This window comes from Osmerus mordax, chromosome 11 (assembly GCF_038355195.1).
Source record: "Osmerus mordax isolate fOsmMor3 chromosome 11, fOsmMor3.pri, whole genome shotgun sequence".
Taxonomy (NCBI): Eukaryota; Metazoa; Chordata; class Actinopteri; order Osmeriformes; family Osmeridae; genus Osmerus; species Osmerus mordax.
In genome coordinates this window covers 2,263,522-2,289,608 of record NC_090060.1, presented here as the reverse complement: position 1 = coordinate 2,289,608, position 26,087 = coordinate 2,263,522, and the positions used below count along the sequence as shown (strand labels likewise).

The 26,087-nt window shown below is 41.4% G+C and overlaps 2 protein-coding genes and 1 long non-coding RNA gene across 3 annotated transcripts; all 3 read right to left on the bottom strand.

Annotated features, from left to right (window-relative positions):
• Positions 1-1,846: 1,846 nt before the first annotated feature.
• On the bottom strand, positions 1,847-9,206 carry LOC136951725 (lysosomal amino acid transporter 1 homolog). Its single transcript, XM_067246305.1, has 8 exons — positions 9,053-9,206; positions 8,284-8,706; positions 7,910-8,039; positions 7,074-7,161; positions 5,078-5,187; positions 4,836-4,931; positions 4,432-4,617; positions 1,847-3,906 (listed from the first exon to the last, which is right to left on the bottom strand). The coding sequence occupies exons 2-8, from the start codon at positions 8,481-8,483 to the stop codon at positions 3,790-3,792; spliced, it is 927 nt and encodes a 308-aa protein (XP_067102406.1). The 5' UTR covers positions 8,484-8,706; positions 9,053-9,206; the 3' UTR covers positions 1,847-3,789.
• Positions 9,207-9,784: 578 nt separating this feature from the next.
• On the bottom strand, positions 9,785-12,553 carry LOC136952187 (uncharacterized). The gene is made up of 3 exons (XR_010877814.1): positions 12,492-12,553; positions 10,162-10,300; positions 9,785-9,950 (listed from the first exon to the last, which is right to left on the bottom strand). It is a non-coding gene; the product is annotated as an uncharacterized lncRNA (long non-coding RNA).
• An 11,982-nt stretch (positions 12,554-24,535) lies between these two features.
• Positions 24,536-25,186, bottom strand: LOC136951941 (uncharacterized). Its single transcript, XM_067246605.1, has one exon. It carries the CDS (start codon positions 25,184-25,186, stop codon positions 24,536-24,538), a length of 651 nt encoding a protein of 216 aa, XP_067102706.1.
• Between the last annotated feature and the right edge of the window lie 901 nt (positions 25,187-26,087).

Sequence of the window (26,087 nt, the reverse complement as noted above, 5' to 3'; positions counted from 1 at the left end):
CCAAAGAGTGTGCCAAGTTTCACAACTTCTGACAATACGGTTCTTGGGGCTGCCATAGACTCCCATGGCAGAAGAAGATGTGTAATAATAACTAGAGAGGGTACAATTTCTGGGGAAATTGTAGGGTGTGCTTGCTTGCGTCAGTTGCACAGGGGTCCGTTTTTTAATGACATTTTTACAACTGATATTTCTGTATATTTTATATAAAAATGCATAGGGCCTACTTATTATTTATAAAGATGACATAGATTTAAAAGCATATTTTTTTTGCTGCTCATTTACAACTCAAAATACGAGTGAAGTGTAGAATGAAATATGATGTATTCTCATTTCCCCTGCAAGAGGCAGCCTCATAGCTGAATCAAAACGAATACATTTGGCAGACCGGTGCAAAAATTTACCTAATCTCTATGACTTAAACGTCCTTTTAAGTTTTCCTTTCTCGTGATATTTTCAGGCATTTAGTCTACTCATATTGCATTCATTCATTAATAAAGAACCCCCTTTAAAGATTATTCTACGACGTTACCGGCAGTAGAAGATGGAATCGCGATTCAAACAGTACCATCTGCTAACTGAAAATATGCCCCCAAAAACGTAAATAAGCTTGACATTTATTTAGTGGAAAATCGCTTATTCATTTAAAGCTCACTGGTAGCGATCATTGTCAATAACAACGCAAAATGCGATATAGCCCTGTGCGGAGAAGCTGCCCCGGTAAATTCTACTACTACAGTACAGTACTAGACTACTGCTGTGTTCGTCTTGGTAGCGATTGCGTTGGTTGAATTCGATTAAACGTTCCGTTGTACGGTTTAGGCTGAAATTAATTATTTTCATGAACAGATTGACAAAGTTTAGGCTGTGGCAATGAAGTTCAGGTTAGTAGTCAGATAGTTTCACCTATTGAAAGACTTTTGATTTAAGTACTGTAAGGGGAGTGCCGAACATGTTCTGTCGCCGTTTGACTTCCTAAGTTAGATGTTTTTGTAGTGTCTCGCGTAGGATACAGCGTTGCAATGAGCAACACTGGTTTGAAACCACAGGTAATGATAATTTCACCAACAAATCGTTTACTTGTAATGTAATGTCGTAATAAATCCTACAACGAAAATGTATTTGTGAGGAATTTTTATTTTAACGATTGAAAACAGATGCATCATAGACCACTGTAGTATGTGTTGCCCGGGCTACAGAGGCTAATTTCATGCTAATGCTTCAGTGAAATAGTAGACTACCATCTACCTCTCTCCGAAAGTAGATGTGGGCCTACTTCCTTAATAATATCAGCTAATAATGTACATTACATTTCACAATTGTGTTTCACATCACAAAGTAAAATGAGTAAATAGTTATCACCCTGGCCTCTTTGCTTGTGGCGTTTCTGCAGCTGCCTTGCAGTAAAGCTATAGTTAGCCTAGCTATCCCCCAAGTTAACAGATGTTCTGCTACAGGTAGTCACGCGTGTTTTTGTGACGTTAGTGACGTAGTGACGTTAGTAACGTCAGTGACTGTGGCTAGCAAATTAGCCACCGTTAGCTTCACTTTTCGCCACAAAAACTCAACTTGAGCCTAAACCATGCAACGGAACGTAAATAAAAATACAACCAACTCAATCGCTACCAAGACGAAACTTTTGACACCTAGGTTGTCTATTTAGTCCAAATATTGACGAAGATTTAGGGGTGGGAAAATAAATAATAATAATATGTGAGAGAACAAAGGTTGAGCCCTTGCCGAAGGCAAAGCACACCCAATAAAAAGAAGAAAAGGTATAAACACTTAAGGTGGCTTCGCCGCTTCGCGGCTTGGCCACCCATGAAGTACAGTTTTAAATGCTCCCTAAGCTCAGACCCTGACCAGGTAAATCAAGAGCACCTACTGAGATGAGGTAGAGACAGCTGTACAGGTTCTCCAAGTTCTATTTCAACTGGTTGGTTAAGTCAAACATTGACAGACTTTGTTAAGAAGGCTGTTCCTTACCTTGCTAGCCTCCATCAGCCATATTGTATGCCAGCAGCAACACATAACAAGGACTGTTTGAGGTATACTTCAGCACTGTAAGAGTAAGTGGACTTACAAGTAGGATACAAAATCGTCAACTATGGCTGCAGCACATGTAGTTCTTGCTGTAGAGAAAAGGCACACTTGAGACATGTCATCAGAAGACCCGTGGACACCACACACTGTACCACACACACACTCTTGTAGACTTAGGGATGACGGAACATTAGAGACTTACAAGTCCCTATACAGACACCAAGTAACAGTCATTCTAATTACTTTACTACAGTATGCTGCAGAATAACACAATTAGCTTAGCATCAGTGCCATTGCTATAGCATATTACTTGACACAGTTGGTCTATGGCATAAATATGACATTGCACATAATATTGTTCAGTTAGGAAAATGTCATAGAATGTTGCATATTCAAATTTAGGGTAAACGGTTGATTTCTATTGAATACTCCATAAAAAAAATGGTACATACCGTATTTTACGGAAAATAAGCCGCAGCTTGTACTCCGATTTTACCGTTTTCTTGTGCTTGTGCGGCTTATATATTTCGAAGCGGTTTATAGTCCAGTTTTAGAACAAAACAGTCTTTGTCTCAAGATCTCTACAGACCGTGCAGCTAATTTTATGCTCAACACTTGAACGGGGGCTTATTACTTGAAAGAGGAATTATTTACTGTGTTGTCTCAGTTACACTATCAGGGCTTGGAAATACAGTGACTTGCTAAAGTAGGCAAATAGTAGAACATAACATTTCATAATAATTTCAGTTAATCAAACAGCTGCAAGACCCAGTGAAATGTTATAGGCTAGGCTAGCTAGCAAAATAACGCTAGCATCGCTAACAACATTACTAATTCAACTTTGGTAGTCTAACCGAGCTCTTTGTAAGTTCGTTTTAGATATAATTGTATATGATCGTGTGGACAATAAGACAGGACGCGGTCTCTTTTCATAACTTGTATTTTACCACTGCTCTTCTTGACATCGCCATTCAAACAGCCCTCATTGATTTCACGTAATGCTTTCAGCATCAAGTCTACAGCAACCCCCGAGGGACAAAACACCCTTGTCCGTTGTCACATAGAAAGGTCTGCTACAGTAGGCTATCCTCAGGATTTGCAAGATAGCTAAACTTATAATATATCTAAAATAATTTTGTAGACATAACAATGGATTCTGCCACTAAATTAGTGACTTGGCTTTATTTCTGGACATAGTATCCACAACCGTGGATACTATGTGTGTAACAGTTACACATGCTGTAAGATTGCCTATACTCGTGTATTGCTCTTGGTACCCAGAACGCCCTGTGGCAAGCTGAAAAGCTACTAAATTAAGGGCATTAGCTTAGTTAAATAAGCATTGTTTGGAGTTCTATTGTTTTGATATGTTTAGTTTAGATAATTTGAGTGTTCACCCTGATTGGGAATGTTAGTTAGATCGCTATCCAAGCTGTCCGCAACTACAGTATGAATGTGCAAGCAATCAATTGTGAGCATTGGTCCGCGCAACGGCAACATTGTTTGCTTATAAAGTGCGGCTTAATTCCGGTGTGGCTTACACTCAAATTTACAAACGCAAAGTGCTCATTATGGGGGGGTGCAGTTTGTAAACGATGCGGCTTCAATTCCGTAAAATATGGTAGTATGTTAGTTATCTTTTGTTGAGAAAAACATCTATTTTCTTTATTTTTTTACAGTGAGCATTCTGAAATGTCAGTATGTGCCGGAATGTTCTGTGTGTCCTGAACGTTGTACCACTATCTCCCTCTAGACTGTGGTCAGCTCCTCCTCTTCACAGAGAAGAGGTTCCACCTCAGAAACCTTCATAAGCTGGCCTGTCTTGCTGGAACGGTTCTTCCTGTACTTGATGAACTGGACGGTGATCTGACAGTGGGGTTGAGGGTATAACGGAATACACTGACAGAGTAGACAGCCCTACAGAAAGAGAAGTATCAAAAGAACACACTATTGTCAATAGATGAAGATGATCATCAGATCAATAAAGCAATCCTTACATTTAGTCATTTAGCAGATGCTCTTATCCAGAGCGACTTACAGTAAGTACAGGGACATTCTCCCCGAGGCAAGTATGGTGAAGTGCCCTGCCCAAGGACACAACATCATTTGCGCGTCCGGGAATCGAACCGGCAACCTTCTGATTACTAGCCCGATTCCCTAACCACACAGCCACCTGACTCCTTACGTTGGTCTAACTCTCATCTTCATCTTCCAGATACGTTTTCTGAGATAATGTTCAGATACCGGATGACCTCCAACTTCAATTCAGTTAAATTCAACAGCAGAATAACAACTAACAGCAGAATGCACTACATCATCACTATCGGGTACCCGGTAATATCTATTGTACCATGCCCTTTGACCCCTCCCCCTGTCTGAGATGAAGGATACCAAGAGGTCGAGCAGCAGGACTCCCAGGCTGCCGATGAGCCAGGGAAGGTGTTTGAGGATGAATACTCGCTTGGACCCCTGGAGGGCAGGGAGGACCACCATCAGACTGAGCCCGTACGTGCTGTTTCCCATCATGGCCAGGGCAAAAAGCAGGTAGGATGTTCCCTCAGTGGACTGCCGCTTAAACTGGCCAGAGGGAGAGAAAAGGGGAGGAATGGTGGAAGAGAGAAGTAGAGGGGGAAATCACAGAGGAAGGGACAGAGTGGAGGACTCAACATTCTTGGTATTTGCTGCTTGAGATGTTTTTCTGGAGATCTTGCTAGTCTTTATGGTGCTAATTATTCCTAATGCAAGTCCAATCCTCTCTCTAGCACACACACACACTGCATGAAGCTACCACTCACATTTTTGTGGAGCTGAGGAAAGCGTGAAGAAAGGTAGAAGACAGAGGCCAGGTATCCACATGTGTAGCCATAGACCTCCAAGTTGTAATTGGGGATCTGTAGGACACAGATAGAACATGAAAACCTCAAACTTACCTGCATCAAAGTTACGTTTTGTTACCAACAGAAATTTGAAGCGCACAAAGTTGAACTGTTTAACAGTTATTTCAAACCCCGGGTGTCTGTTGTGGACACACACGTACCTGTGAGTCGATTGAGATGCTGTTTCTGAGGATGAGTTTGGGCAGCCCCAGGAGGACTAGAGTGACCAAGCCAGACCACAGGAAACACAGCCACTTCAAGAAAGGAAGCTCTGGTGCAGGGAGCACATGGACACATCCTATGTTATTTAGTGCACTAAATTCCAGTAGGTCGAGCAGCAACAAGAGTGTTCTGTACTATTTTCTACTAGATTTTAAAATGCACGATCACATACACACACCAAAACAATATTAGGGATGCACAATATATCGGAGGCCATAACCGTATCAGCAAATAAATGTTTTATACTTTTAGAATTATCGTTAGCGGTCCGATAAGAAAATAAGGTTGATTAATTAAAGGTGACATGACATGCTGTTTTTGGATACTTTTATATAGGCCTTAGTGGTCCCCTAATACTGTATCAGAAGTCTCTTTCCCGAAATTCAGCCTTGCTGAAATTACAGCCACTACTAGCAGTCCCACAAGGAGCTTTCCTCAGAACGCGCTGTTTTGGTGTCTGTAGCTTTAAATGCTAATGAGGAGCGGAGGGGCGGCACCATGCGCTACTGTTTACAATGGATGTATCGCAATGGCTGTAGCCCCGTTGCTGTAAGATGCCTCGAATTTGCCCATTCTCATCTGATAACCCTGGTTTGCAGAGGTACACACTCAGTCATTTCAAGGAGGGGAAAGGCGGATATCGCGCGCGCCATAACACCAACAGCAGAACGGTTATCCAAATAACAAAGAAGTGTACAACACTCACGTGTGTATTCACACACATACTTGATGCTATCTACCTTTCCATTAGCGACAGTAACTCAGCTGTTAGCTGCAGAGCTAATGTTACAGCCACATTCTAAGGGTAGCAAGCTAGGTAACCATATACAGTAAAGCTACAAAATGATATAGCGTTAGTTAATTTACTTCGGGGTGACCATGGATGACGAGCTCTCCCTCACAGCCCACATTGCTGCGGTCTCCCGGTCGTGTAGATTCACCCTCTACAACATCCGGAAGATCAGGGGATACCTATCTGAGCATTCCACCCAGCTGCTAGTCCAAGCACTCGTCCTCTCAAAGTTGGACTACTGCAACTCGCTGCTCGCCGGTCTCCCAGCATGCGCAACCCGCCCTCTCCAGAGGATTCAGAACGCGGCGGCCCGTCTGGTCTTCAATCTACCAAGACGCTCCCATGTTACCCCGCTCCTCATCTCCCTCCACTGGCTTCCCATCAGGGCCCGTATCAGATTCAAGACTCTGGTACTGACCTTCCGAGCGGTGAACGGGACTGCATCCGACTACATCAAGTCTCTCCTCCAGCCTTACACCCCCCCCCCCCCCCCCCCTCATGTAACCTGCATACCTCTCCCGACTTAATACATTTAAGTTAAACGCCGCGGTACTGCGCTCCTTCACTTCCAAGAAAAATAAATAAAATATGAGTGTTTATTTTGAGTTCAAATACAAAGTTACAGATCAAATCTGGTGGCGAACGTTTAGCTGAAACTGTGCCGGGCAGTTACATTTACATTGAGTCATTTAGCAGACGCTCTTATCCAGAGCGACGTACAGTAAGTACAGGGACATTCCCCCAGGCAAGTAGGGTGAAGTGCCTTGCCCAAGGACACACCATCATTTAGCACGGCCGGGGAATCGAACCAGCAACCTTCTGATTATTAGCCCGATTCCCTAACTTTTTACCTAGTCAAACCCTACTGCTTGTGTGTTTTGAGTGGTCTGGTCTTGACCCGGTCTCGACCCGGTCTCGCCCTGCCTTGGTCTTGACACGGTCTCGACCCCTCAGAGTCTTGGTCTTGTCTCGGTCTCGATACACTCTGGTCTTGGTCTTGCCTTGGTCTCGGTTTAGATGGTCTTGACTACAACACTGGGTGTATCCCTAAACAATATTAATTAACTGAGCACACCAGGGGAACTCATGACACATGCAATGACATGAAATTGACAGAGCAGAGAACCAATGAGGGGATATACTTTTGCTGGAACTGTTCTTGATCTTGTAATACAGGAACTGAGAGATGAGGCTCATGTCAGTGAAAATGTAGAATACCCCTGTGATTATCTGAGAACAAAAAGGGAGAGAGAAGGGGCGGGAAGAGACAGAGAGAGAGGGAGGGAAAGGAAAGTGAGGGTGGGGGGAAGAGAGAGAGAGAGGATGGGAGAGTAATTTATGTTATTTCACAATTTTTAAAAGCCAAGCCCGCAACGAACAGAGCTATGCTTCACACAGACCCCCAAACATTAAACTACAGAAGGAACATACAATACCACATGTTACAACCAACTACCACTAGTGAGTTGAGAGACTCACATGGTTAAACAGTTCACTACAAAATTGCACTGAAATCAGTTCATCCAGTGTTTGCAAATATGTACAGTATATGCTACTGCCTGACTAGCTTGGCAGGTTTAGCCATTCAGAAAGCTAATGTGCTCCTTATTTTACATTTACATTTAGTCATTTAGCAGACGCTCTTATCCAGAGCGACTTACAGTAAGTACAGGGACATTCCCCCCGAAGCAAGTAGGGTGAAGACACAACATCATTTGGCACGGCTGGGAATCAAACTGTCAACCTTCAGATTACTAGCCCGACTCCCTCACCGCTCAGAGATCTGACTCAATTTTATGTCATTCTTATCTCTGCCAAATACTCTCAACTCTAAGTTCTCAATATTAATAAGCAATCCGAACACTGTTTTATGGATAATTTCTTAAAGCACTGCTACTCCCACTACACGCCTAACATTGCCCTTGTGAACATATAAATGTGTTATAATGTATTTGACATAGTTTGTGGTTGTTAGTACCTGTATCGGCAGCTGATTGGTCAGGTAACAGCCCATGAGGCTGCTCAGGTCTCCGCTGATGAGAAACAGCAGGAACCCAAACGACATGGCCTCCTCCACCTTCCCATTACGATAGGCCTCATAAACTTGACTAGGGAGGTGGGAGCAGGATAACAGAGGTAGACAAGAAAATAAATATGTTTCCATAACTTGATAAACTGGACCTAACTGTCTTGACAACTCCAAGCTATTGCTTCTCAGATGTTAATACGCACAGATTATGCACAAAAAAAGAGACTTCACATCAGCATTCTCTGGTCATAAAACTATTGAAGCACAGTTCAAACTTTATATATTACAAAGCAATGCAATTAATTATTATATTTCCTACTCACGGTACAGTGGATAGCAGGAAGCAAAACATTGATATTAATCCAATAACTACGCTCCAGTATTCCGACATGTTCTGTACGCATTCATCCAGTAGATAGAGGATCCAAGGAGTTCCGTTCACGCACAGAGGCCGACCCTGGACATAGGATACATTGGCGGCGGCCACGTCTGCACCCTTCTCCTGGAAGCGAGTGTGAGCCATGGGACGAAGCTAACTGTTCCTCCTTAAGCCACTTAACTTCCGTAGACGACTCCTTGGATGAAGCGATGATGTAGAAGTGTTCGCTCGCATAGACACCCACAGTAGTGTTATGGCCAAGGAGAATAATGGAATTTAGAATTTGCCTGACGTCCCCGAGACAGCCAACACCTACCGCTTGCCAAACAAGTGCGGTGGCTCCCAGGGTTGATGTCATTTGATGAAGCTGAGAAGGAAAAACAGCGATTTACCGTCAACTAAAACTGATATATTTGCATTGATACGATGCAATTCGTAAAGGAAAAATAAAAGCACTGTTTGACTTTGGCTTAAATTCCCTACACTAACAGGAAGTCTTATTAAGAAAAAAACACAACATTACAGCATGTCGAAGATGGGCACTGTAAACTTGATAGCAAAATGTGTGATATTGTTCCTTATCATAGGGCACGACGGATTTTTTCATTTCTCACATAGGCGGTCTATCTCACATAACGTACAGGGATAGACAACGCATAGTTAATGAAAAATGTCCCATTAGGCTATGTGATCAAAGATGTCCAACTACTTACGAATCATTTGCCTCTACCTTGCACCGTGATGTCTTGACCTTTTGGACAGTGTGCAACAGATGTCCATCTTGTTGTTATTTCTAAGAGCGTGTTGTTTTGCAGTCAAATGGACGAAGTATTTCAACGCTGTCGGTTGTACTCAGCTGTTTGTCGCCCATTGCTCTGATCTCACCAGTATCCTCCGGAATGGCAACAATTTCCTCGTTTTAACTTCCGTTATTTTAGTTTTACAGTGAAACTTTAGCACCATCTGTTGGTTATAATTCAGTTACACATGTTTTAACATGTTTGGCAAAAATGTAGCCTATCGCGATATGGAAATTATTTTTGAAAATAAATAAATGTTATACAGGGATCATATTCAGAATTATGGAATCCGGAGGCTGGAATCCGGAAGCAAGTTTACCGAATAAGCAGGCTTATGTCAGTTAGTCGGACTAATTTCTAGTTCATTCGGTTTCATAAAGCCAGCTCAACGTAGTTCGAACTCAGTTACTATCATTGGAGATTTTAGACCCTTTTTAGGGGTGCTCAAGCATAGATATGTTATTGTTTATTATCATTTGATGCTTGTAGTTCATGAAGAAAGGGACATCCTTAGTTTTTTCATTCATTCAATATTTTGCATAATAATACATAAATGTATGAATTTTTATCCAGTAAAATTAGGGATTTATTACAGGCATGCAAACTCCTCACCTTTAAGTGAGAGTCACCTTTTTGATACCAAAATGGGTAACCTATATGATTCCTGCAGATCCGATGAGAAGGTTTCTTTTTAACCCGTGCTTCCCAACTTTACAACTGGCTCTGGAACCAATCGTCACTCCTAATGCCTGAACCTCACAGTCAATCAGAGGCAGAGTAGGGAGAGGTTTACAGATCCATCTTACATCATCTAGTAAAAAAACATTTTCATACAATATAAAAAATGATGTCTATTGGATGTGTGTAAGCTTTACAGTAAGTGATGTTTTTGACTTTTGCTTTTTAAAGTAGTTCAACACAGGTAATACCATTTGTTTAATTGTTTTTTGTTATGTATGCTATACAAAAAATGTTTTTATGGTTAAAAGAACATGACATTGTTTACAAGAGCACATACATACCATTCTACATAGATCTTAATTTTGCTCTCAAAGTGCACCAGATTCATGAGTTTAACTTTAAAATGTAATCAATTTTCTTCCGGGGGGGCATGCCCCTGGACCCCCCTAGAAGGTCGGGGGTTCGCCGTATCCTTCTCACCTACAAAGAAAGTTTGGAAGTTTAAAGGGGTCATTGATTGCAGAACCGAATTTACCATGTCACAGTTGAATAACGACAGTTCAGTGGGTAAAATGGACATACAGTGAACCTCAAAATCCATTGACACCTCTTTCCTATGAAAATCTCACAATTAAAAAATGTAGCTGTAAAACAGTAGGTTTTGAAAAAGCCACCAAACTGAGGTCAGTTCGGTGGTTCCACCTTTTTTGGCTCTGGTGTGTACCTCTGGTGTGTCACGCCCCCAAATTTGCTGCACGCTGCTCTGTGTACTTCCACGGAATTACAAAGAACGTTTTTCAAGGATATTGAAAATGGACTACAGTCGTAAATGCAGTGTTCCAGCCTGTACAGGGAATGCTGACACTTTTCAGAGTCTTCCCAAGGAACCAAACACTCGACGGGCTGTGATGTTTGTCTATGAGAAGATCCCTGTGCAGTTCGACCCTCAATTAAATATTTGCTCGAACCATTTCACCAAGGACAGTTTTTTTACTTGTCCTATTTTTTTCAAAACTTAACACACAAATCCAACAACTGCACACACAAAATGCAAAATGCCTTGCTTCTCTTGCTAAATGAAGCACTGCATTCAAAATATCACAAACACATCTCAGAAACACACATTTGTCTCATGTTGCAAACACTTTTGCCATTATATTACATCTTTGGATATATCATATACACACAGTTATTCAAAACCTAAAGGTCTTCTTTCATGAGCTCCTTTGTACATTTCTGTACAAGATTGAAAGTAAATGGCAGAGATGATGAAAAATTCATGGTAAACACGAAAACAAGATTGAAACCAAACTTATTTTTTTACCATAAGCATTTGTGGTTGTGAATACAGTATTACACAGTACAAAAGAAAGAGTGTAGTAGGACAGAAACCAAACCTAATTTTGAAAAAGGTGATTACGGAATGGTGTGTGTCTGCCATGAACTGTAGCATACAGTAATATATACTATTTTCTACAATATTGTCTATTTGTCTATTGTCTTATTCTTACAGTCAATATACTGTTGCACAGTATGATACAGTAATCCACCAGACTGTGACCAATCATGTAGTGCACTGCAGTCAATGGATGCATGGGTGCTAAAATATATGTTTGTGTATAGTATACTGTGTGTTGTGCTGAAACAGCTATTATGTGTGTATTAGAACATGAGTGCTTGCACATGTGAGAAGTTAGTGTAAGGCACTGATGAATTAGTGTGGCATTTTGATTGGTTGTGTTTGAAAAAGGAAATCGAGATGCTTGCTTTTAGAATTTTGTGTGTTACGTGGAGAATTGTGTGTTGCGTTTTGCAAAAAGTGATTTATGAAATTGAAAACTGAGTCAAACTTTTTCAGATTTTAGGTGTGGTTCTGGTGTTTGAGTGTCCCCCCCCCCCCCCCCCCAAACACTTAACTTTTTATTACGAAACATATAACTCAATACCAATAGGCTAACACAACAGCAGCATCACAATGTAACACCTATTCAGAGGTGGTGGTTCTCTGCTGTGTATCTGTCCCTAAACAGCTGGTTGAGGGTGGTTGATCAGGGCTTGGCAGGGACGGACTGGGAGTAAAAATAGGCCCTGGACTTTGATCCAGACCGGCCCACCAGAACCGGTCCCCGTATACGCCACCACAGCTGCCCTGCCAATGCATCCACATTCTGTGTTTGATGTGATGCTAGTTACGGAGTTCCCAACGTAATGCGAGCGCACAATACCCGCGAGCGAAAATAAAATAATGTAAAATAAACAGCCGTTTTTCAATTGGTAAAACCTTGTCTAGTGAAGGTGATGTATTTTTGTCTCTTAATGCTTCAGCCCCACCCTTACATTTCTTAGCCTGGTTTTCCAAATTATAAACATTTAAAACTGAAAGCATGCAGCCAAGGAGCTCTCCACCTTTATTACTCATTTAAAAACTATTTGATAAATCGAATATAAAAGCATCATAGAATGTAAAGTAAAGTAACAGCTAGCTGGCGTCAGTTACTTGTAAAATGCATAGATAATGTTTAACAGTAAAATCTCAATTTAGCTTGCACCTAACATATTTGAGTGTGCTAACATTAGCAATAACTTCAGCTAGTTCGAGGTGTATGCATAGGCTAACCATTAAATTAGCAGCACATTTCCCGTATTTAACAATGATTAAACATGGACTTACCTGAAAGTGATGCACGGGCATCATTTCGCAGTTTCTTTCTCTTTCTTATTTCTGCCCCTGACTCCTGTTGTCTTTTTGAGGCCATTTTCGAAAAGTTGACCCTACTGTCAAAGTTCGTCAGGCCACTGAGATAGAAAGGGAACCCACGGCGAGCATGGGAAGTTGAGTGTGTATTTGTTTTTTGGGGGGGGGCACCATCGTAACTTTTTTTGAGCAATTAAATATATCTCTTGTTCTGCCTGTTTTGTGATACATGCCTAAAAGGTGCCTAATATTTATATACTGATATAATATCGGCATTATAATTATTAGTACTATGATGATTTTTGAGTTGACAATTTTTTGGTGCCCCCTCAGGACTTGGTGCCCTACGCACAGCGCGTTCACACTGCAGCGTTTTTTAACGCTCTGCATCGCTTGCCTTCCCACAGTACACCACGCTCAGGGGCGTGTTAGACAAGTTAATACAGAGTTGTAGTTCTCTAAGGTCACTGTTGTAGTCATGGCCTAGCGTGCAGATTTGGGTTCATGTACTCACAATATCGATCAAAATACCACTTTTACACAACATTTATGTAAGTGCAAGATTTTACTAGTGCAAGATTACAGTAGAATACATGTTACGCCACTGGTCACTCAACCAGTCGTTTGTAGGCTGGGCTAGCGAGCTAGCAGTGGCACAGAACAGTCACGTAATGTGACGAGACTTAATTTAAAAGTAGGCTATAAAAACACACTAGGAACAATGACGACATCGGCAACCATGCACCATGCATTATTAGTTTAATGTAATCTTTAAATTCAGGCTCGTCACATTAGTAACTTTATTCTGAACAGAACTGGGTGTGCAGACACTTACGAAAAGTTTCTCCTCCATCTTGAAATTGTGAAACCTAGAAATGTTTATCGGTTGCTACATTACAAGAAACAAGAAACCAATCCGATTGGCCAACGCTAGCGTTTTCACGCTCCTCATTTACATAAAGTTGAGAAAATCCAACTTGCAATGCTCCGCTCCGCTCGCCTTCCCACAATGCCCTACGCGAGCGTCAACGCCTGGTTTCATTGAAAATGAATTGGAAGCCGACGCCGCGCGCCGCCCGCTCCGCTGCAGTGTGAACGCACTGGGAGCGGTGGCACTGTTGCAAATACATATGTACAGTACAGGACTATGTAGAGCACAAAACAAGACCGTCATAATTGGGTGTGCTCACACGCCTTCGGCGAGCACAACCATTGTTCTCTTACATATATATTATTATTATTGTGAGAAAGCTGTTAAGCATTCTCACTATTGTTTTCCTGTTTCTCCTTATTATTGTTGGAATGCTGCTTCAGCATTCCAAGTATTGTTCTTTGAATCTTTATTCAACTTCTTCTATTTCTTCCGTGGCACGTTTCAGCGCCTTCAAATCTTCAGCTATTAAAACCGTTCAGCTATCAAAAATTCAACAGTTTCAGGCCATTCCTGCTGTGACTTTTCAATTAATATAAATCTTTTTAACATGGTTTTCCAATTGAGTTTTTATTTTCAAATCCTCTCAATCCTCTTAAAATTCTTCAACTTTCAAATCCTTCTTCTTCCTCAATCTTTCAGCTACATCCACCATTTAAACTTTAAAATGTTGACAAAACCCTAAACTATTTTTTACAAATTCAGCTTTTTGATATCTATTCAACTGTTTTTATATCACTGATTATGTTTCATGACTCTCAAACCGTTTCACACATGGGTGTGTACGTGAAAGCCTAGAGTGCAGACTGAAACGCTTAGAGTGGAGGCCTGAGCTAGTTTGCCAGCATTGCCACATTTTTCGCTCTTCATGCTTTATTTTTGGATCAATAGATAGCTAATTTCGTGCTGGTCGTAGACAGTGGTCTGTTGAATCCAACAGACGTACACATTTGTTCAGAGCCCCACGAAAGCGAGACAAAGCCCAACTCTCGCCCCATAGAGACCAATGCAAATCTGGTGACAAAATCGTCAGAGAAAGCAAAAAGAACAAGATTTTGAAACTGCCGGTAGAGACATATTTCCCGGCACATTTGCAATGTAATGCAATGCAGATGTGCACACCGCCCCCTACCGAACAAGATGGAAAATGCATTTCTGGAAATGCATTTGAATTTGAATTGTGGTCACGATTTTGCAGCCACGTTCTTGAAAATGAAAATGCATTTCTGGAAATGAATTTGAATTTGAATTGTGGACACGATTTTGCAGCCACGTTCTTAAAATGAAAATGCATTTCTGGAAATTTTCTTTTCTTTTCAAATTTTACATTTCAAATTGACTTTTTGTATCTATTTGCTGGGGCATGTTTTGAAAATTAAATCTCAAATGTCTATTTCTTTTTCATTTTAATTAAGTGAAAGATTGAGCACTCTTGAAGAAGAAAATTAAAATGCAAATAGGATGATTGATTACTAATTTCATTTATGAGTCAAATAATGCAGCCACATTCTTAAAATGCAAATGCATTTCTGGAAATGCATTTGCATTTGAATTTTGGTAACGATTTGCTTCCATATAAAATGAGGATATTTTCCGAGACCCAAGACTCTGCCGAAACTAGAGATGTCCTTTATATGTCTGTGTGGTCACAAATTTTTGAAACTGCCAAAGGACTTGTGGTTGCAACCCATTCTCATTCCCAAGTCGTCAAATACCGACGCTTTGTCACGGCCCTAGGCGTCGGATGCGGACGCACAGGGTACCCTTTCGCGTCAGTATGAGACGTACTGGGGTTTCAACTGACTCCAATGTAAACCCATTTGCGGCAATATTGGACGCTTTGAGCATCATTCCCATTGGACCCTTTTGCGTCAGTATGAGACGTACTGGGGTTTCAACTGACTCCAATGTAAACCCATTCGCGGCAATATTGGACGCTTTGAGCATAATTCCCATTGGATAAAAGAAGGGTGGGATGCAGTTGTATACGGAAGAATTTTATTATATCCTAAAATATTGTTCAACCCCAAAACACGAAAGTATCATTGATAATTCACCAATAAGATGAGTTAATGTTATGTCCATCCAGTTTTTAGAAATTCTGCATCGATTCTGAATTTTTTTTTAAAAAGTTTCGAATTTGTAGCGGAAAATCTTCAGTCACCGTGGCTAGACGATCTATGATTTATGTATTTATTAAATAGGATTTCCTTGTATTTATTTATACTTGTACACTGTTGATATGAAGAATTTGTATCTCAAAATGAACGTGAACCTGACCGGAAGGTGAAGAAAATAGTCTTACTAGCTTATTATATTATACAATTTTCTGTTTTAATCTTGCGCTTTGTGCATGCACTGTACAGCACCGGAGAGAGATTAGTTGTAATAAGTATATAATTAATAGTTATGGGGAAATGCACTTAATTAGCGTACTGGGGTTTCAACTGACTCCAATGTAAACCCATTCGCGGCAATATTGGACGCTTTGAGAATAATTCCCATTGGATAAAAGAAGGTGGATGCAGTTGTACACGGAAGAATTTTATTATATGCTTAAATATTGTTCAACCCCAAAACACGAAAGTATCATTGATAATTCACCAATAAGATGGGTTAATGTTATGTCCATCCAGTTTTAGAAATTCTGCATCGATTCTGAAAAAAAAAGAAAAAAGTTTCGAATTTCTAGCGGAAAATCTTCAGTCACCGTGGCTAGACGATCTATGATTCATGTATTTATTAAATAGGATTTCCTTGTATTTATTTATACTTGTACACTGTTGATATGAAGAATTTGTATCTCAAAATGAACGTGAACCTGACCGGAAGGTGAAGAAAATAGTCTTACTAGCTTATTATAATTATACAATTTTCTGTTTTAATCTTGCGCTTTGTGCATGCACTGTACAGCACTGGAGAGAGATTAGTTGTAGTAAGTATATAATTAATAGGTATGGGGAAATGCACTTAATTAGCGAAGTATTAAAAAAGGTAGGACAAGGACATGAGAAAGGATCAACGCATTCGTATTGGAACAACCCCCAGAGGCTGCCCTGTGAATTTTACCGCGATAATTCTTCAGTGCGTTTTCATCCCTCTCCCGGTAAATTAACACAAATTTCTTGCTCTGATTCTGGCATGCAAAGTTGTGTTTTGAGGAACGTGCATGTTTTATCTTTAATATTAAAAGGGGCAGTGAGTGTTTGACAATGTTAAGATTATTTGCATTTATGTATTTTTATTTACAATACAAATGGGATATTAGCTAGTGATAGCTAGTCTAGCTAGCTTGTCAGTTTTCCCTTTCTAGCTTCTTTGAGCGGGCTAATCTCCTCCTGAGCGGGCTAATCTCCTCCTGGAATATACAGGCAATCTCGAATGTCAGATCCAGGCTAGGATTTACCTTCCTATCCAATACTATTGTATCTTACTCGCAAATCAGTAATGGGACTAATAGATTTTAAATCAATTGAATCAGTGAAGAACATCTTAAGGTCTGACCTTTAGGTTAGTTATAACCATGCAACACACTTAATTGTAATCACTTGTCTTTATCTTTCTTTGCAGCTCCAGTACACTTACCTTGTCCCTTCACCTCAACCAACCTTTGACCTCCCATACATAACCCAACGGCTCTTTTAAGAGCCAACATCTATCTGTCTACTTATCTACCCATCTACCTATCTATCTACCTACCTATCTATCTACCTATCTGTATCGGTCTATCTCTGTGTCTAAAATGAGTTATTTGGAATCATATCCTGATACTTTGGGGTTGGAGGAAGAGCTTCAGGATGCCAATAACCTCCTTCAGGATTTGGAGGTATTGTTCTTAAATGTTTGCATTATTGTGTCATAATCATTCAAGAAAATGTGTTGTGTGTGTTGATTATAATTCATTATGTTAGTTTCATTTTTTACAGCTAGATTGCAGGGAAATAGTATATCAACAAGCCACTTGACTATTTAAGGTAGTGAAAGTTTACTGCAATACCTCTATTAGAATTTTTCAACAGCAAGCCCCCAGTAATGTATTATTAATAGATACAAATATTATTTATTTTCTATTATGTCTAATTTTGCACCATTAATTAGAGTTATGTTAAATTAATTAATGGACTGTATTTTGAGTGTTTCATCTTTGTGTCTCGTTTATATGACATATAATGAGGCACAGGAGGAGCACAACAATTCCTCTGACCCAAAGCCTATCCGGTGGAAGAAGCGCAAAAGACAAGGGCTTGTTATTCCTCAAAGGCTGCCATCCAGTAGGAAGACCAGTTGCATGCCACCTAGTCAGTAGTCTCACTCATATTTCTATTTTAAATGTTTGATTCACGTTTTTGCCTTTTTAGTTTTTGTATTTTCTTTAAGGATAATGTCATTACTTACTTTATTCACACAGAACACTCCAGATGTGTCCACCAGATGTGAGTGTTGCCAATGTCAACCCAACAAACGGTACTTACTTGTATGAAATGTGTATTGTAATTGCCTGGATATATTTTGCTTTTAATTTGTTGAGGTGTCATTTCTGCAGCCAGAAGTCATACAACCAACAATGTTTGGTTCACTTTCTGGCATAGTTTATATATTTATAAATTCTTTCCTTTCAGTGTCTGAAACTGAGGTGCTTCGTCAAGAGCTCCTTGAGCTGGTGGTGGATGGAGTTGAGGACCAAGTAGTGACTTGTGAGGCGTCTCTTGAGCCAGCTGCTAATGCTACTGATTGAGAGATCAGAAACACTGTGTCCTCACAAAAGTGGAAAGAGGCCAGGCCTCTTCTTATTGAAAATATGCTGGCTAGTCAGGATCCACATCCAAACAGCAGGTGCCAATGTGGCAAACAAGCCAGTGTGAGGTGCCTGGACTGCCTGCCTCTCCCATTCCTTTGTGAGGACTGTGATGTTGCTGTTCACACACGCTTTGTCCTGCACAACAGAGAGGCAGTAACTGGAGGGTTTTTGCAGCCTTTGTCAGAGTTTCAGCAGCAAATAGGTACCGTTTTTAAGTCCTATGCTTTTCATACTATGTATTAAAAACATGCTATTCTTGTTAATTAATTCATAAGAAAAACGCATTCATTCACGCAACATTGTTGATTATGTTTTCCCCCAAATGTCACACATCTTTCCAGTCAACTGCGGCGGGTATACATCTTGTGGATTGGGGGTGTATGCTGTTATTGTTTATTTAAACAATTAACATGTTCAATTTTTACCATTTGTTTTGCATTGTTAGTGCGGCTGTTACCGATACAGAGGCCAGATCGTGTCTGTGGCTGTTCAACAGACGAAAGTCATGTTTCACATGGCAGAAATGTGGCTCTTATAACCATAAATGGTAAGTGGACATTTTGTCACACACAATACACACGTTGTGTATTACATTGCAATATACACACAATGCATGTTACATGATTTTAGTGCATGTTGCACATTGCTATCTTGTTTGTAATTATCCTGGGTACAGTGTGGGCACTTTCCAAAAATGTGCCCTTATGTCTAATGATTTGGATTTACTGGAGGGTTGTAAGCAACATGGAAATAATGCATGTCTTTCTGAACCCATGGCTGAATTTGTAATTTTGTGGCCAGCACGTATTATAAAAAAATGATAAAACTGTAAACAGCTGTTGCCTACTTTTGGTCTAAAGCATACAGAAGGTAAGGTACATAATTACTTAATTCACTGACTCATTTATCCTCCCTACAGGTCGCTATAACCTTGCATTTCCAGTGGTGAGTTGCACCAGCTGTGGCGCGACATGGTCCCCCTCCATTAAGGACATCCATGATGGTGGATACTGGCCTGGCACAGTTAATTTCTGCACCCTCTTTGCCACTGATGTCTTTCAGTCTTTCTGTGACATCAAGATGGCCGCACCAGGGATGTCACTTAACCCTTGTGTTATCTTCGGGTCATTCTGACCCATCAGTCATTGTGACCCACCGTCGTATTGCGACAAATTTACCTCATACAAAAACAAAGTGAAGCATTTTCTTTTCACTGTCGGGCTGTCTCAGACCCCCCACATTGGAATGGTTAAAAGAAAAACCGGCTTGTATTGGGTAAAATTGGATAAACACAACGATGGTTCGTTATGAACCTTTGGGTCATGTGACCCGAAGGCAGCACGAGGGTTAAGGCATATGTCCAAATGCTTGACAATAGAACAGTGCACTTTGGAAGAGTACGTATAAATGTTTTTTGCAACATCAGTTTTAATGGTGACTCTAACATACAGTTAGGTCCATAAATATTTGGACATTGACACAATTTTCATCATTTTGGCTCTGTATACCACCACAATGGATTTGAAATGAAACAATCAAGATGTGCTTTAAGTGCAGACTTTCAGCTTTAATTTCAGGGTATTTACATCCAAATCAGGTGAACGGTGTAGGAATTACAACACATCTTATATGTGGCCCCCCCCTTTTTAAGGGACCAAAAATAATTGGACAAACTAACATAATCATAAATCTAATTGTCACTTTTAATACTTGGTTGCAAATCCTTTGCAGTCAATGACAGCCTGAAGTCTGGAACCCATAGACATCACCAGACGCTGGGTTTCGTCCCTGGTGATGCTCTGCCAGGCCTCTACTGCAACTGTCTTCAGTTCCTGCTTGTTCTTGGGGCATTTTCCCTTCGGTTTTGTCTTTAGCAAGTGAAATACATGCTCAATTGGATTTAGGTCAGGTGATTGACTTGGCCATTGCAGAACATTCCACTTCTTTGCCTTAAAAAACTCTTTGGTTGCTTTCGCAGTATGCTTGGGGTCATTGTCCATCTGCACTGTGAAGCACCGTCCTATGAGTTCTGAAGCATTTGGATGAATCTGAGCAGATAATATTGCCCGAAACACTTCAGAAATCATCCTACTGCTTTTGTCAGCAGTCACATCATCGATAAATACAAGGGAACCAGTTCCATTGGCAGCCATACATGCCCATGCCATAACACTACCTCCACCATGCTTCACTGATGAGGTGGTATGCTTTGGATCAAATCAAATCAAATTTATTTGTATAGCCCTTTTTACACGCAAGCATGTCACAGAGGGCTTCACATATGCCCATAGAACTGCCCCTCAACCAACCTAAACCCTCAAGGAAGACAAGGAAAAACTCCCAAAAAACTCTCAACAGGAGCAAAAAATGGAAGGAGCCTTGGGAGGAGCAATTCAGAGAGGGATCCCCTCCTCCAGAGATGGTTGGTGAGAGAGAGGAGCAGAACACAGGCTAAACATAGTCATACAGTGTCGATGGGTTTTTAAAACACCAAAATCCATTGTTCAACTTTATAGATGTAGGACAGGACCGGGAGACTCGCGACCAGGTCCAGCGTTGGCTGACCGACGACCAGGCAGGTGCTGACAACTCAAACCCCCCACACCACAAGGGATGTGTGTGGGGGGGGGGACAGAGAGAGGAGAGCAGGGATTAGAGAATGCCAGGAGCAGCTAACAGTTAAAGTCATAATAGAATGAGATCCCCACCGGTCAAGTGTGGACTGGTGCAGCAATTTAACAGAGCAAAAAAGGGGATTTTGATGCAACCACAAACACCAAGACAGCGACAGCCCCCCTCATTTGGAACATGAAATCTGTTCCAGGGGAAGAGAACTCTAAAATAAGTTATACTTATAGAATAAGGATGGAAGCAACCCGTCCCCCGTTGCCTCCAACTAGTAACATACCTTTAACAGTCGTAGAATTGACTAAACAATAACGTTTTTAACCTAATTTTAAATGTCGAAACAGTATCAGACTCCTTAATTGAGACGGATAATTTGTTCCAGAGAAGAGGTGCTCTACATGAGAACGCCCTACCTCCAGCTGTTTTTTCTTAACTTTGGGAACCACCAGATAGCCGGCATCTTGAGATCTAAGTGTCCTTGCGGGGCAATAGGGTGCAAGGAGACCGGAGAGGTACAGTGGTGCCAATCCATGCAGAGATTTGTAGGTTAGTAGTAGAACTTTGAAGTCAGCTCTGGCTTGGATAGGGAGCCAGTGTAGAGAGACAAGAGTGGATGTTATGTGATCAAACTTTCTTGATCTGGTCAATAGTCTAGCAGCAGCATTTTGCACCCGCTGTAAATTTTTTAGGTGGGTAATTGGGAGGCCAGAGAACAACACATTGCAATAATCAAATCGGGACGTAACAAATGCATGTATTAGTTTTTCGGCATCATGCTTTGAGAGAAATTTCGTATTTTGGCAATATTACGTAGATGGAAAAATGCAGTTCTGGTAATTTGCTTAATATGGTACTCAAACGAAAGGTCTGGGTCCATTGTGACTCCAAAAAATTTTACTAGCTGGCTTTGAGAGACTTTGACGCCGTCTAGGTCTAAGGTCAGATTGGAAAAATTATTTCTATATTTTTTTGGACCGAAAATTTGAACCTCGGCCTTATCCGAATTTAGAAGAAGGAAATTTGCAGTCATCCAAGCTCTCAACCTAGAAACACATTTTTCCATAGCATGTGGAAATTCTCCAGACTTTATAGACATATATAGCTGAGTATCATCTGCATAAGTGAAAATGTACCCCAGAGCTTCTAATTATGTTTCCTAAAGGCAGCATATAGAGAGAAAATAACAGAGGGCCTAGAACTGAACCCTGTGGTACTCCGTATTTTACAGTGGAGCTCCTGGATGAGCAGCCATCATAGTGGACATATTGTGATCTATCAGATAGATACGATCTAAACCACTGAAGTGACGTACCAGAAATCCCAACATAGTTCTCCATACGTTCCAAGAGAATCTCATGATCCACCGTGTCAAAAGCTGCACTTAGGTCTAGAAGAACCAGGACAGAGATAGAACCCGCGTCAGAGGCTAACAGTAGATCATTGACTACCTTGGCTAATGCAGTTTCAGTGCTGTGGTGGAGACGAAATCCAGACTGGAGAGGTTCATAAAGCTGATTTGAGGAGAGGTGCTCAGTGAGCTGTTGTGCCACAGCCTTCTCTAAAATTTTGGAGAGAAATGGCAAATTTGAAATTGGCCTGTAGTTGCTAGGACAACCTGGATCCAGGTTTGTTTTTTTAAGAAGGGGCTTAATAATAGCTTGTTTGAAATCATTGGGGACTTGGCCAATTACAATAGATTCATTAATAATACTAAGCATGGGTGGTCCAATAATAGGGAAAAGTTCCCTACAGAGTTTAGCAGGGAGGGGATCGAGAAGGCAGCTAGTGGGTTTCGAGGAGTCTATCAGCTCGATGATAGACTCGATGAACGCTTCCATAGAAATAGGGTTAAAGTGAGTGAGAGCCTCAACATGCAGCATGCTTGGTATAGGGGAAAGTTCAGTGTTGATGGCCACTCCTCCAGGACTAGTCTGTAGTTTGTCCCTTATTGCATAGATTTTTTGGTCAAAGAAATCTAAGAAATCATTGGGAGAGAAATCTGAACTAACACAGAGTGTACTTTTCTTAGTGAGATTTGCAACAGTATCAAATAGGAACTTAGTGTTGTGTTTGTTCTTACTAATCAACCTAGAGAAATAATCTGATCTGGACCTGATGAGGACTTGCTTGTACTCCATTAGGCTGTCCTTCCAGGCCAGGCGGAACAACCTCCAATTTAGTGGCACGCCACTTATGTTCTAGTTTTCTAGTGGACCTCTTAAGAGTGCGGGTTTCCTCTGAATACCATGGAGCCAGTTTCTTGTCCTTTCTTTTCCTTGGTTTGAGAGGGGCAACAGAGTCTAGGGATAGCTGAAGAACCAAATTCAGATCCCTCGTTTTAGTATTTAATGATTTATTTGGGACGTCAAGGACTTCTAGTGCAGCGGGTAGAATATTAGCCAGTTCCAGAGCTGTGTTTGGGGTTATGCAGCGGCTAGTAGAAATATTCTTAGTGCCTCCAAGGCTCTGGCAGAGGTCCATTTTGAAGGTGACCAGGCAATGGTCTGATAATATAGGATTGGGGGAGTCAGGTGGCTGAGCGGTGAGGGAATTGGGCTAGTAATCTGAAGGTTGCCAGTTCGATTCCCGGTCATGCAAACTGACGTTGTGTCCTTGGGCAAGGCACTTCACCCTACTTGCCTCGGGGGAATGTCCCTGTACTTACTGTAAGTCGCTCTGGATAAGAGCGTCTGCTAAATGACTAAATGTAAATGTAAATGTAAATTGTGGGGGTGGACAATGACGTCACTAATCTTGATTCCCCGCGTGAGAACTAAATCCAATGTATGCGAGTGAAGATGGGTAGGTTTGGAAACCACCTGAGTGAGACCTGTGGAATACATTAGAGCAGTAAAGGCCTTACTTAAAGGATCTTTTGGGTCATCCACATGAATGTTAAAATCACCCATAATCAAGACGTTATCAGTATATGTCACAAGATCAGCACTAAAATCTGCAAATTCCTCCAGGAAGAGGGAATACAGGCCGGTATAGAGTAACTATACAAAATGAGCGAGGGGGGCCAGGAGTAGTAGCATTATTCCTTTTTAAAATAGTTGGTGGTTTCATGCAAATTATTTCAAATGATTTAAAGGTATTTACAGATTTTAGGCTGAGGTTGAAGCTAGCTTTATATATCATAGCAACACCACCACCTTTCTTTGATACACGAGGGATGTGTGAGTACGCAAAATCCGGAGGCGATGCTTCATTCAGGGGGGAATATTCATCAGGTTTTAACCAGGTTTCGGTGAGTCCAATCAAGTCCAGGCTGTATTCAGACATTAGATCATTAATCAAAACGGCCTTTGTGGATAGAGATCTGATGTTTAGGAGCCCAATATTCCAGTATGGGTTTTTGGCAGATTTAGACGTAGATAATTCTTCTGAGAAGGTGGCACTGTCATCAGAAAACTTAGTAGGAAGCGCAACGGGGGAGCAAGGCTGAATACGTATTAAATTGGTATAATTCCTAATACTTGAAGGCCGAAATTTAGAGAAAGGGCGGGGGACCGACACCGTCTCAATGGGAGAAACGACATCAGCAACCTCACTGACTACACTACAAGCTAGGCTATCGGGCCCCCAACAGCTCACAACATACCTATCAACAAACCTATCAGACTCTCTAAGAGACTGTGGCCCGGCTTGTTCTAGTGAGTGTCAGGCCTGCTCTAAAATAGCTTCAATATTCCTAGACAATAGAAAAGCACCTCTGCAGCTCGGATGGAGCCTGTCACTTTTCAACAAGCCAGGTTTGGCCCAGAAACAAGACCAATTATCTACAAATCCTAAACCCTGTTCTGAACAGAAGCGAGCCAACCAGCGGTTAAGAGAGACAAGTCTGCTATAGATCTCGTCAGTCCCCCTAACAGGTAGTGGGCCAGAGACTATTACTCGATGCCGACACATCTTTTGGGCAAGGTCACATGCCTGAGCTTTATTAACCTTCGTGACCTCTGACTGCCTTAGCCTAACATTATTGGTGCCGACATGAATGACAATATTCTCATACCTATCATCAGTGTGTGCGCCATGTGCCTTAGCTTGGGCCTTTGCCTTAGCCCTAGTGCTAGCCAGCACCCTGAGATTAGCTTCTATGTCGGTAGCTCTGGCCCCAGGTACACAGTAAACTGTCGCTGGTTGCTCCAATCTAATGTTACGAGTGATGGAATCACCGATCACTAACGTCTGAGGAGTCCCACTCCCACCATGCTGCAAAGGTGAAACCGGTGGGGCTAATCTTGAGTCCTCCCTAGCGCTAGGACTCCCTGCCAGTGATGTTGCGCCAGTCGCATCTAAAGTTACTAGCATACGTTCTTCCTCAAGCGACTGAACGTGACTCTCTAACAGAGTCAACTTTTCGAGCAAAATGACACATGTAGGACAATGTGAGTGGGTGTGAGACATTATAGTTAACTTACGTTAATAGTTTATGCCAGCCAGGGAAATCCGTCAAGAGCGTTGAGTTGGCTAGTTCAACAGGAACAGTAGTGTCGGGCTCCAAGGAAGAAATCCGTGAATAAAGCCACGCCGAGTAAATCTATAAGTAAGATAGTAAATCGGGAAGGACAAAATAAATGAATAAATTAAGTAATCTATATATTCGATTAACAAGGAGCAAGAACAAAAGCTTGGGAAAAGTTTGGAGCAGTAGCTCAGGAGCAGCGTGGTGGCACGTAGCGTGGTGGCATGTAGTCGTTGATAAGGCTGGACTCATCAACCCTCCACCAGATCGATCTGAATTCCACTTTAACCCTCTACCTCTCATCAGCATACATCATGAGCAGTTCCTGAGCAGGATCATGAGCAGTTCCTTCCCTTCTCCATACTGTTCTCTTCCCATCATTCTGGTACAAGTTGATCTTGGTCTCATCTGTCCATAGGATGTTGTTCCAGAACTGTACAGGCTCTTTTAGATGTTTTTTGGCAAACTCTAATCTGGTCTTCCTGTTTTTGAGACTCACCAATGGTTTACATCTTGTGGTGAACTCTCTGTATTTACTCTGGTGAAGTCTACTCTTAATTGTTGACTTTGACACAGATACGCCTTGCTCCTGGAGAGTGTTCTTGATCTGGCCAACTGTTGTGAAGGGGTTTTTCCTCACCAGGGAAAGAATTCTTCTGTCATCCACCACAGTTGTTTTCCGTGGTCTTCCGGGTCTTTTGGTGTTGCTGAGCTCATCAGTGCGTTCTTTCTTTTTAAGAATGTACC